The following is a 12,894-nucleotide window of genomic DNA, read 5'->3' on the forward strand; positions in this document are numbered from 1 at the left end:
TTGTTGCTGTGTTTACCACATGAGTGAAGAAGAACATTTTCATTTTTGCCAAGTCCGTGAAACATCAACTCCGCCAGATTTTTGTCTAACGTCAACACCGTCAGAGTGCTGAAAGATCTGATAGAATGGTTGTGCTTTTATTGTGGATTTTCAAATGAATCCTTTTCCATATTTTACAATTTTTTGTATTGAACATTTATTTTTAGAGGCAAAAATATCTGTTTTGGGTACATGTTGTGAACTCCGTTGGTGATGGCTAACCCCCTAAGATCACATTTTTTATAGATTCTGAAAAAAAGTGGGGAGGGCATGTAATATATAAATGACGGCCTACTCTCAGCCTCATGGCAAAATGTGTATAATAGCATTCCATTACCTGTAAAACTGTAAATTGTTCTCTTTGCCCCATGGCAACCCCAAAAATGTCCCCCCAAAATGTCATACATAATTGTTTTGGGGGGGTTGAGGAGGCTTTCTCTGACTTTGCTGGGGGCCCCGCAAAAATTGTGCTATGCCACTGCCCTAGTGTCGATGTCCGCAACCACGCGTAAATCAAATTTTCATTTAAAAAATCCCCATAAAAATCTGTTAAAGCTAAATATCTGTTTTCTTTTGCATGGGCTGCATCTCAATCCATCATGGCATTCTTCATCTGTGGTGGAAGGTGGCAGAGCTACAGTGGTGGATGTCAGACCAGGAGCTATTCAGTAAATCAGTCTTCTCACAAACGTCTGTAGCGACACTCACAATTCTTACGAACACATACAGTCAGGTCCATAAATGTATTTGGACATTGACCAAGTTATTATTATTTTAGCTTTCTACCACAGCATATTGGAGATCAAATTGAATAATGAATATGAGATGAAAGTGCAGACATTGAGCTTTAATTTGAGGGTATTTACATCCAAATCGGGTGAACGGTGTAGGAATTACAGCACTTTTATATGTGCCTCCCCCCTTTTTAAGGGACCAAAAGTAAAGTAGTTGTAATTAGTTGACTGCTCAGCTGTTCCATGGTGTTCCATAAAGTAGTTGGCTGCTCAGCTGTTCCATGGTGTTCCATAAAGTAGTTGACTGCTCAGCTGTTCCATGGTGTTCCATAAAGTAGTTGACTGCTCAGCTGTTCCATAAAGTAGTTGACTGCTCAGCTGTTCCATGGTGTTCCATAAAGTAGTTGACTGCTCAGCTGTTCCATGGTGTTCCATAAAGTAGTTGACTGCTCAGCTGTTCCTGGCTGCTCAGCTGTTCCATGGTGTTCCATAAAGTAGTTGACTGCTCAGCTGTTCCATGGTGTTCCATAAAGTAGTTGACTGCTCAGCTGTTCCATAAAGTAGTTGGCTGCTCAGCTGTTCCATGGTGTTCCATAAAGTAGTTGACTGCTCAGCTGTTCCATGGTGTTCCATAAAGTCGTTGACTGCTCAGCTGTTCCATGGTGTTCCATAAAGTAGTTGACTGCTCAGCTGTTCCATAAAGTAGTTGGCTGCTCAACTGTTCCATGGTGTTCCATAAAGTAGTTGACTGCTCAGCTGTTCCATAAAGTAGTTGGCTGCTCAGCTGTTCCATAAAGTAGTTGACTGCTCAGCTGTTCCATGGTGTTCCATAAAGTAGTTGACTGCTCAGCTGTTCCATAAAGTAGTTGGCTGCTCAGCTGTTCCATGGTGTTCCATAAAGTAGTTGGCTGCTCAGCTGTTCCATGGTGTTCCATAAAGTAGTTGACTGCTCAGCTGTTCCATAAAGTAGTTGGCTGCTCAGCTGTTCCATGGTGTTCCAGCTGCTCAGCTGTTCCATGGTGTTCCATAAAGTAGTTGGCTGCTCAGCTGTTCCATGGTGTTCCATAAAGTAGTTGACTGCTCAGCTGTTCCATGGTGTTCCATAAAGTAGTTGACTGCTCAGCTGTTCCATGGTGTTCCATAAAGTAGTTGACTGCTCAGCTGTTCCATAAAGTAGTTGGCTGCTCAGCTGTTCCATGGTGTTCCATAAAGTAGTTGGCTGCTCAGCTGTTCCATGGTGTTCCATAAAGTAGTTGGCTGCTCAGCTGTTCCATGGTGTTCCATAAAGTAGTTGACTGCTCAGCTGTTCCATGGTGTTCCATAAAGTAGTTGACTGCTCAGCTGTTCCATGGTGTTCCATAAAGTAGTTGACTGCTCAGCTGTTCCATAAAGTAGTTGACTGCTCAGCTGTTCCATGGTGTTCCATAAAGTAGTTGACTGCTCAGCTGTTCCATGGTGTTCCATAAAGTAGTTGACTGCTCAGCTGTTCCATGGTGTTCCATAAAGTAGTTGACTGCTCAGCTGTTCCATAAAGTAGTTGACTGCTCAGCTGTTCCATGGTGTTCCATAAAGTAGTTGACTGCTCAGCTGTTCCAAGGCCAGGTGTGTGTTATTCCCTCATTAGTTGATTTACAAGTAAGCAGATTAAAGGTCTTGAGTTGATTTCAAGTGTCACATTTGCATTTGGAATCGGTCTGGTATGGCAACTGCTTGGCCTCCGACCGCAAGGCACTACAGAGGTACGGCCCAGTACATCACTGGGGCCAAGCTTCCTGCCATCCAGGACCTGTATACCAGGCGGTGTCAGATGAAGGCCCTAAAAATGGTCAAAGACTCCAGCCACCATATTCATAGTGTTCTCTCTGCTACCACACGGCAAGCGGTACCGGAGCCCCAAGTCTAGGTCCAGGCTTCTAAACAGCTTCTACCCCAAAGCCATTAGACTCCTGAACATCTAATCAAATGGCTACCCAGACTATTTGCATGCCCCCCCCCCTTTACACTGCTGCTACTCTCTGTTGTCATCATCTATGCATAGTCACTTTAATAATAACTCTACCTACATGTACATATTACCTCACCATTGTGGTGGCGTACATGGTTTCTTCTTGTCTTTCTTATATCTCTCAGATACAGGACAGACATTTCAAAACAAACTATTTTTTTTTCACCATGTATGAGTCACAGGAGGTTGGTGAAATCTTAATTGGGGAAGACAGGCTTGTTTTAATGGCTGGAGCAGAATCAGTGGAATGGTATCAAATACAAACATGGTTTGATGCCATTTCCTTCTCTTCGTTCTAGCCATCATCATGAGCCGTCCTCCCCTTAGCAGCCTCCACTGGTATGAACATGTTATTCAATGTAAGGCCAAATTCAAGGTTTCATAAAACATTGGATACTTACAGGGATCCTAACATTCCAAATCAATTAGCTAAATGATCCTTGGTATGACCTCTTAAAACTATTCCATATGTTAGCTTAGTAGAAAACCAGCTGCGGGCCCTTAAATCTTAGGGGGTTTAAAAGCGTGGCTCATCAGTGCTATGGATTGAACCTACTTTGTTTCAGACTTTCAAATGTATGGTTTTATGTGGAGCAGTGAGTATTTACCATTTCTCATCTTCAACATTTGTGATAGGTTTACCCATCATTTCTTCATGGGCGCTCTTCACTATCTCATAGTGCTCAGATATATCTGGAACAAAGAAAATACATTATTTTGTTTTGAGGTATTTTGTTTTTTCTAACCTTACCCCTAACACTTACTTTAATCACTCACTAACATGATTTCCCTTCCTTTACTACTACTGGTATGGCATTGACATTTGGCATTGTAATTGACATTTGCAGCTGGAAATTGTACATGTATAACCTGGAATATTGCAGTATATATGTATTTGAACCATACATGTGAGATGGAAACATCAGCAACTATACTTTCATAGTTTCTTTGATTTACCTGGGAGAGGTAGCTCATTGTGGAGTGACTGCTTCACAGCTTCCTTTAGTTTAGACCTTAGCTCCTGCACAATGTGTTCCTAATGGAAGTCAAAAGGAGACATAATAAACATTTTCTAAACATTTTCTAATTTTGTATTTGATCATTTTGACAGTACAGTGGTTGTGGCATGAATATATAACCTTTAATGTCCTTGTGTACTTTGTGTCACAAATGTTAAAAGGTTAACATTAGAAACTGTGGCCAGGTAAGCAAAACAAAAGCATGGATTGCTGTCGTACCTTGTCCATAGACTGCTTACAGGGTGACCAATATGTAATGTTGTAGTTTGGGTGAGATATCCCTGTACCAAAACGTTCTCACCATCCTTGTAAAGCCCTAGTTATTTGGTTGATTTGAGGAAGTCATTTCTGAAGAGAATAATTTCATTCATGTGATTAGGTATTCATTTACATTTGTGCCTCATGTTTAAGGCACTGCATCAGAGTGCAAGACATGTCACTGCAGTACCTGGTTCAAATCCAGGCTGTGTCACATCTAGCTGTGATTGGGAGTCCCATAGGGCAGTGCACAATTGGCCCAGAGTCATCTGTGGTAGGCTGTCATTGTAAATAAGAATTTGTTCTTAACTGACATGCCTAGTTAAATAACAAGTATGTTAAAGGGAAACTGCATGCAAGAACCACCTTTTCTGGTTGAAATTGGCCTATTTGGCATTGATATTAGTCATACACATTTATTCCAGTGCCATCATTTATTAAAAAGTATGATTATTTTGGTAATAAAGTCAGTACATTCAAAAGGTTTTGTGAGGTCCTGAGTTTTGTGAGGTCCTCATTACATACATGAGGGTTGGGTTTGGATTACAATCACGCCCACTTGCCCAGTAACACAGGATTGTAAAGCCTACGAAGAATTGTCTGTACGAAGAAACAGCTGCGTTGATTCACTCTATCCAATCATAGCAGCAAACCGTGAGAGAGACCTGCCCATTATGCAGCACCTCTGACTTGTTAACGTAAGACAAGACATCGCCAATGTTATGCTGAAAGAACACGTATCCCCTAAGTCCTTTATGGAGAGGCCACTCGCTGATGTGTTTGATACTGATCACTCCAGTCTCCTACTGTTTTGGGCAAAATGAGAATTGAGACGATGCACACCTGCATCCCTATTGCCACTTGTAACATGATTCGCTATGAAACTGTTACATGAACTGAAACCTTGTTTAATACTGTAAGAAATATATATTTTTTTAAACATTGAAAATGTGATAGTCAAATAATATTCAAAGGAAGGTGAGCTGGTTTCACTATTTTTGGCAATTTTCTGGTGTTTTGTGGTGGAAAACTGAGTGCGTCGAGCATAACACCAATTGTGATAATATTAACACTTCAATAATTGAATTGAAACAGTGACATAAAGTATCCTACCCTGAGCTTGGCTAGGAGTGTCAGCATCTTCCCCTTAGCATCGTGGAACATGGTGCTCTTTGATGACTCAATGTGACTCTCGAGTATGTCCTGCATTCTCTTTAGGGATCCTTTCCCATGTACATCTGAAGCCTCTAAAAATCAGAGAGAAAAAGTTGACGAAGTAAGTTATTAAAAAGTAATTGTTAAGAGGTCACTTCTATCCAATGATTATTAAAGGGACAGTTCAGCGGACATATTTAGATATTGCATATTTGTTTTACTTATCTTGAAAACAGTCTATGAACCTTGTAACTGAAATCCACACTTTTTTGTTTTGTTAAACTTGTTTCTTTATTTCTTTCTTTTTTTGTTAAGCATTTTTCAGGCTAAAAACCAATCTCACCCGTTTAGCAAGATTTAAATATTATGCCCAAATCATTATTTGCTGGCAATGGCTAACAAAACGAAAGTGTGGATTGTAGTCATTCCTTGTTTTCATGGTTAAGGAAATGAATATCTAAATATCACATTTTGCAGAACTATTATTTTACGATTGCTATTGACATGTATACTAAAGGGAATTACAGTGGCTTGCGGAAGTATTCAACCCCCTTGGCATTTTTCCTATTTTGCTGCCTGCCTTACAACCTGGAAATAAAATAGATTTTTGGGGTGTTTGTATCATTTGATTCACACAACATGCCTACCACTTTGAAGATGCAAAATACTTTTTATTGTGAAACAAACAAGAAATAAGACAAAAAAACAGGACACTTGAGCGTGCATAACTATTCACTCCCCCAAAGTCAATACTTTGTAGCACCACCTTTTGCAGCAATACCAGCTGCCAAGCTCTTGGGGTATGTCTCTATAAGCTTGGCACATCCAGCCATTTGGTAGTTTTGCCCATTATTCAAGGCAAAACTGCTCCAGATTTCACGTGCTTATTTTTCACACTTTTCCTTTGTCCTTAGTTTAATACAAACAAGAAATAAAAATTTTAAAAAACATTGAAAATTTGATAGTCAAATAACTATTCTTACCACCTTTTGGCAATTTTCCTGAGTGCCGAGCTAACACCAATTGTGATAATATTAACACTTCAATAATTTGTAGTTTTGCCCATTATTCAAGGTATCCAAAATGTGTCAGCTTCCTTCAAGTTGGATGGGTTCCGCTCGTGTACAGCAATCTTTAAGTCATACCACAGATTCTCAATTGGATTGAGGTCTGGGATTTGACTAGGCAATTCCAAGACATTCAGTTTCCCCTTAAACCACTCGAGTGTTGCTTTAGCAGGGTCACCAATATGTAATGTTGTAGTTTGGGTGAGATATCCCTGTACCAAAACGTTCTCACCATCCTTTAGTATGCTTATGGTCATTGTCCTGCTGGAAGGTGAACCCCCATCCCAGTCTCAAATCTGTGGAAGACTGAAACAGGTTTCCCTCAGAATTTCCCTGTATTTAGCACCATCCATCATTCTTTCAATTCTGACCAGTTTCCCAGTCCCTGCCGATGAAAAACATCCCCACAGCATGATGCTGCCACCACCATGCTTCACTGTGGGGATGGTATTCTCTGGGTGATGAGAGGAGTTGGGTTTGCGCCAGACATAGCATTTTGCTTGATGTCCAAAAAGCTACAATTTAGTCTCATCTGACCAGAGTACCTTTTCTTTCATATGTTTGGGGAGTCTTCCACATGCCTTTTGGTGTACACCAAATGTGTTAGCTTTTTAAGAAATTGCTTTTTTCTTGCCACTCTTCCATAAAGCCCAGCTCTGTGGAGTGTACGGCTTAAAGTGGTCCTATGGACAGATACTCACATCTCCATTGTGGAGCTTTGCAGCTCTTTCAGGGTTATCTTTGGTCTCTTTGTTGCCACTCGGATTAATGCCCTCCTTGCCTGGTCCGTGAGTTTTGTTGGGTGGCCGCCTCTTGGCAGGTTTGTTGTGGTGCCATGTTCTTTCCATTGTTTAATAATGGATTTAATGGTGCTCCGTGGGATGTTCAAAGTTTTGGATATTTTTTTATATCCCAACCCTGATCTGCACTTCTCCACAACGTTGTCCCTGACCTGTTTGGAAAGCTCCTTGGTCTTCATGGTGCCGTTTGCTTGGTGGTGCCCCTTGCTTAGTGTTGTTGCAGACTCTGGGGCCTTTCAGAACAGGTGTAGATATACTGAGATCATGTGACAGATCATGAGACACTTAAATAAAGTCTACCTGTATGCAATCTAACTAATTATGTGACTTCTGAAAGTAATTGGCTATACCAGATCTTATTTAGGGGCTTCATAGCGAAGGGGGTAAATACATATGCACGCAACACTTATCCGTTTTTAATTTTGTATAATTTTCTGAAATATATATATATTTTCATTTCACCATTTGACTAATTTGTGAATGTCCATTACATGAAATCCAAATAAAAATCCATTTAAATTACAGGTTGTAATACAACGAAATAGAAAAAAATGCTAAGGGGATGAATACTTTTGCAAGGCACTGTATAGTGACAGATTAAGGCTGACAGTTAGACTGACCTATATAGGAGGGGTGCATGGTTGTCATGATTGACTTGGTGAGTGAAGAGTAGATTTTCTTCTTCCTCTGGACGATCTCATTTTTAAGATCTGCTTTCAATTTGTGTTCCTTTTTGACACCAGACAAAATACTATTATGAATATTAGACTACTTAACATTACACTTTACTAGACAGCCATAATTGGAAGGTAGAGCATAGCACAGTACCATCTATGATACAGCTTCACAGATAACATCCAATCAAATCTAAATAATACAGTTGTATTTCCACAAACCTCAGTTTTGAGGAATGCCAGCCGAGGAAACATGGTTTCTTCATCAAAACTCTCTAAGAGGATGCTGAAATTAGCAATCTTTGCAGAGATAGATTTCTGAGATTTCCTAGAAGACATGATGATAACCATGTTACTCAAGTGGTGTGTCTTTGTCCCAATAAATGTGTCTGTAAGGCATTGAGAATGTAACTTACTTGAATGTTTTTGAAAATATATTTCTAATGGAATCGTACAGAGAGTTGCTCAGAGAAGCGTTCATATTAGTTATTTTCCCATTTGTTGACCTGCAGAACCCCTGGCCGTTGCATACAGCTCTCAGGGTCTGGTGGTACCCCCCTCCTCCTTTTCTTTTCTGAAAAAACATAAAATATGATCATCCTATTGTCAGATTGGAGTTTTCCTAATTTTATCTTGTTCTTAGAGCAGCTCTGCCTCCATTGAAGAAACAATTGTGATTGGTTAAGTTTTGGCAAGAAATGCATTCCAAGTTATTCCAATTAAGTTTAGAGTTAGGGTTTGGGTGGCATATTGAACCAGGGACCATATGTGAGCTTTCATCTAACCAATCACATTTGTTCAAATCAAATTGAATTTGGCACATGCTTTGTAAACAACAGGTGTAAACTTAGTGAAATGTTTACTTCTGGGCCAAACAATGCAGAGAAAGGAATATATAGAAAAATAATAACACAAGGAATATATACACAATCAGTAATGATAACTTCGCTATATACAGCTGAAGTCAGAAGTTTAAATACACTTAGGTTGGAGTCATTAAAACTCATTTTTCAACCACTCCAACCACTCTTGTTAACAAACTATAGTTTTGGCAAGTTGGTTAGGACATCTACTTTGTGCATGACACAAGGAATTTTTCCAACAATTGTTTACAGACAGAATATTTTACTTATAATTCACTGTATCACAATTCCAGTGGGTCAGCAGTTTACATACACTAAGTTGACTGTGCCTTTAAAAAGCTTGGAAAATTCTTTAAAATGATGTCATGGCTTTAGAAGCTTCTAATAGGCTAATTGACAACATTTGAGTCAATTGGAGGTGTACCTGTGGATGTATTTCAAGGCCTACCTTCAAACTCAGTGCCTCTTTGCTTGACATCATGGGAAAATCAAAAGAAATCAGCCAAGACCTCCACAAGTCTGGTTCATCCTTGGGAGCAATTTCCTGAAGGTACCACATTCATCTGTACGAACAATAGTATGCAAGTATAAACACCATGTGACCACGCAGCCGTCAAACCGCTCAGTAAGGAAACGTGTTCTGTCTCCTAGAGATGAACGTACTTTGGTGCGAAAGTGCAAATCAATCCCAGAACAACAGCAAAGGACCTTGTGAAGATGCTGGAGGAAACAGGTACAAAAGTATCTATATCCACAGTAAAACGAGTCCTATATCGACATAACCTGAAAGGCCGCTCCGCAAGGAAGAAGCAACTGCTCCAAAACCGCCATAAAAAAGCCAGCCTACGGTTTGCAACTGCACAAGGGGACAAAGATCGTACTTTTTGGAGAAATGTCCTCTGGTCTGATGAAACAAAATTAGAACTGTTTGGCCATAATGACCAAGCCGGAGAACACAATCCCAACTGTGAAGCACGGGGGTAGCAGAATCATGTTGACCTAAGACAGGGAATTTTTACTTGGATTAAATGTCAGGAATTGTGAAAAACTGAGTTTAAATGTATTTGGCTACGGTGTATGTAAACTTCTGACTTCAACTGTACATGGGGTACCAGTACCATGTCAATGTGCAGGGGTACGAGGTAATTGAGGTAGATATATACATATAGGTAGGTATAAAGTGACTAGGTAACAGTATAGATAATAAACAGTAACAGCAGTGCATGCTATGAGTCAAAAGAGACAGTGCAAAAATGGTCAATGTAGATAGTTAACTATTTAACTATTTAGCATACTAACAGATTAACAGACCATTGATCTTGAGAAAGAGCTGCATTTAGAACAAGGTTGAATAAATTACGCTCAGAACAAGATTGAATAAACTGCGCTCAGATCAAGTTTGAAGAAGTAAAACTCCATTGAACCCTGCTAGAACCTTATGGCCCAGCCTAAGGTACCATTGACTTACTGGTGCTATCACTTCCTCCTTGGCTCTTGTCACACATGTCTTCTCTGACTCTAGCACTCCGGCTGAAAGGCACTTGTCAAACTCCATGTGAATGTCTGACATGAACTGGTCAATGTTCTGGAGCTCATCTTCCAGCCTTTGTTCTAGAAGCTTGTGCAATGTTTCTTTTTCGGTCTCCATCTTAAACACAACACAGAAAAACCAATCCGTAAATTCAGTGAGTTGGTGCAAGGGTAAATTCATCACAAAAGGCTAATGTATTAAAGGCAATACCGATTTGGTGATCTCGTGGTTTACCACGTGGACCAGGGAGAGGATCCCATACGCTCCATTCACATAGTCTCTCATCACATTTTCTGACCTTCGGTCGTTCAGGCTTTTCAGCAGAGCTCTCAGCTCAGGTATCTCTAAACACAAAATGTCTTTATTAATCTTTCTGTTTTTGTAAAATTAACTTTAGGTAAACAATAATTGTATGAGCAGAGACAGTTGTTGTTAGATTCACATTCAGGGTGAGAATATGACTTTAGAATAATGGATATTATATAATAACAGCTCCAACTATAATGTATTAGGTGCAAAGAGGTATTTGCAAAGGGTATTTGCAAATTGTTCCCGGGCACTTGTATTACGTTTGGTTATGTTTAACCTCTGCCATACCCTAACACTTACCCTAATACACATTCATTATACAGTACCTAACAATCTGTTTGCACTTATTCCTTTTGTAGGTTTTGTTGCACAATAACGCAAGTGATCATACCTGTCTCTTCTTGTCTCAGAATGTAGTGATTATCCTCCTGGAATTCTTGAGAACTAACAGTAAACACCTGCATTTCATCAATAGCCTGAATGTATTTCATAGATGAAGTGACAAAAGAAAAACAATACATCAATATAATTAGAAATCAATCATCAGGCAATCATTGCTGAAGTAGCTAAACTGGTTCTTTTGGAGTTACTTGAGGGACTTTTCCAAGCTTTTTGAAGAATACAAAATCGCATTTCCCTATTCAATGAACTTCCGGTCTAAGAACGCTAATGCATTTTAATGGATTTTATATTATTCTAATTCAAGGGAACAGCTTTGTCTTCTGACAGATAACGTCATTCTAACACGACCATGTTGCCATGAACTATCAGTTCATTAGCATTTTTCTCATTTCATGTCTAAATCATCTTAAAGTAACTTTATTGAGCTACACAAGCAATTTGAGATGGTTTGAGACGCTTTGGACATAGAACGGAAAACAATGCATTGTTTTTTTGACACAAAGCTAAAACATTTGGATTGCTGTCTAACCTCATCCATACACTACAAGGCAAGGAAACTATCCATTTAAGTTCAAACTGGAACTTTTTCTGGTTTCAATCAATCTATATATCTGAACCAAAGTTCCTTTATAGTTTCTTATTTGGTTAAGAAAATAAAAAATAAAACATCTTACTTTATATGGGTTGCTGTAATTCTCTTGAATTTCCATCTTGGCTTGTTGATTTCGGTGCAATATGCATGCACGTTTCTGCTCCTCTGAATAGTTAGAAGAGTCCTAATTGCATGTGAAATAAGAGGAGACCATGGGAGATATCCATACAGTGACATATTCAATTCTCTATAAACAATCTATTTGTTATATTTTGTGTAGCTGTACCTCTATGTGAAGGTCTTCATCGTCCAATTCACTGAAATGAGATATTTTTCTTAATTAGTGATGTATAAGCAGTGAAAATATGTCTATATCTTTGTATTTACAGTGCCATCAGAAAGTATTCCGACCCCTTGACCTTTTCCACATTTTGTTAATTTACAGCCTTTAATAAATACAAATCAAAAGCTATTTACACACAATACCCCATAATGACAAAGCGAAAACAGGTTTTTAGACATTTTTGCAAATGTTTTAAAATACCTGTATAAAATAGAATACCTTATTTACATAAATATTCCAACCATTAGCTATGAGACTCAAAATTGGGCTTGGCTGCATCCTGTTTCCATTGATCATCATTAAGATGTTTCAACAACTTGATTGGAGTCCACCTTTGGTAAATACATTAAATTGATTGGACATGATTTAGAAAGGCACTCACCTGTCTATATTAGGTCCCACAGTTGACAGTGCATGTCAGAGCAAAATCCAAGCCATGAAGTCGAAGGCAATGTCAGTAGAGCTCCGAAACAGGATTGTGCCGAGGCACAGATCTGGCGAAGTGTACGAAAAAATGTATGCAGCATTGAAGGCCCCCAAGAACACAGTGGCCTCCATTCTTAAATGGAAGAAGATTTGAACCACCAAGACTCTTCCTAGAGCGGGACACCCAGCCAAACTGAGCAAGGGAGGTGACCAAGAACCCGATGGTCACTCTGACAGAGCTCTATAGTTCCTCTGTGGAGATGGAAGAAACTTCCAGAAGGACAACCATCTCTGCAGCACTCCACCAATCAGGCCTTTATGGTAGGGTGGCCAGACGGAAGCCACTCCTTAGTAAAAGGCACATGACAGCCCACTTGGAGTTTGCCAAAAGGCACCTAAAGACTCTCCGACCATGAGAAACAAGATTCTCTGGTCTGATGAAACAAAGATTTAACTCTTTGGCCTGAATGTCAAGCGTCACGTCTGGTGGAAACCTGGCACAATCCCTACGGTGAAGCATGGTGGTGGAAGCATCATGACGAGGCAAAGATGAACGGAGCAAAGTACAGAAAGATCCTTAATGAAAACCTGATCCAGAGCGCTCCGGACCACAGACTGGGGCGAAGGTTCAACTTCTGACAACTTCTAAAATGACCCTAAGCACACAGCCAATACAA

General features: G+C 39.6%; 1 protein-coding gene across 6 annotated transcripts in view; it reads right to left on the reverse strand.

Annotated features, from left to right (window-relative positions):
* The window catches only part of LOC135554651 (nuclear GTPase SLIP-GC-like), a 34,855-nt gene that overhangs the window by 10,332 nt on the left and 11,629 nt on the right, over positions 1-12,894 (reverse strand). For 4 of the 6 annotated variants that reach the window (XM_064987058.1, XM_064987059.1, XM_064987063.1 and 1 more), the window contains 11 exons: positions 11,735-11,765; positions 11,531-11,632; positions 10,846-10,930; positions 10,356-10,489; positions 10,083-10,262; positions 8,168-8,325; positions 7,974-8,079; positions 7,698-7,806; positions 5,169-5,302; positions 3,736-3,814; positions 3,387-3,471 (listed from right to left, as the gene is read on the reverse strand). In XM_064987058.1, coding sequence (XP_064843130.1) covers positions 3,387-3,471; positions 3,736-3,814; positions 5,169-5,302; positions 7,698-7,806; positions 7,974-8,079; positions 8,168-8,325; positions 10,083-10,262; positions 10,356-10,489; positions 10,846-10,930; positions 11,531-11,632; positions 11,735-11,765 — 1,203 coding nt within the window. Of the gene's footprint in view, positions 1-3,386; positions 3,472-3,735; positions 3,815-4,022; positions 4,335-5,168; positions 5,303-7,697; positions 7,807-7,973; positions 8,080-8,167; positions 8,326-10,082; positions 10,263-10,355; positions 10,490-10,845; positions 10,931-11,530; positions 11,633-11,734; positions 11,766-12,894 lie in introns of those variants that run through there. The other 2 variants (XM_064987062.1, XM_064987061.1) reach the window with 2 other exon arrangements.

The sequence above is a fragment of the Oncorhynchus masou genome, chromosome 14 (assembly GCF_036934945.1).
Source record: "Oncorhynchus masou masou isolate Uvic2021 chromosome 14, UVic_Omas_1.1, whole genome shotgun sequence".
Taxonomy (NCBI): domain Eukaryota; kingdom Metazoa; phylum Chordata; class Actinopteri; order Salmoniformes; family Salmonidae; genus Oncorhynchus; species Oncorhynchus masou.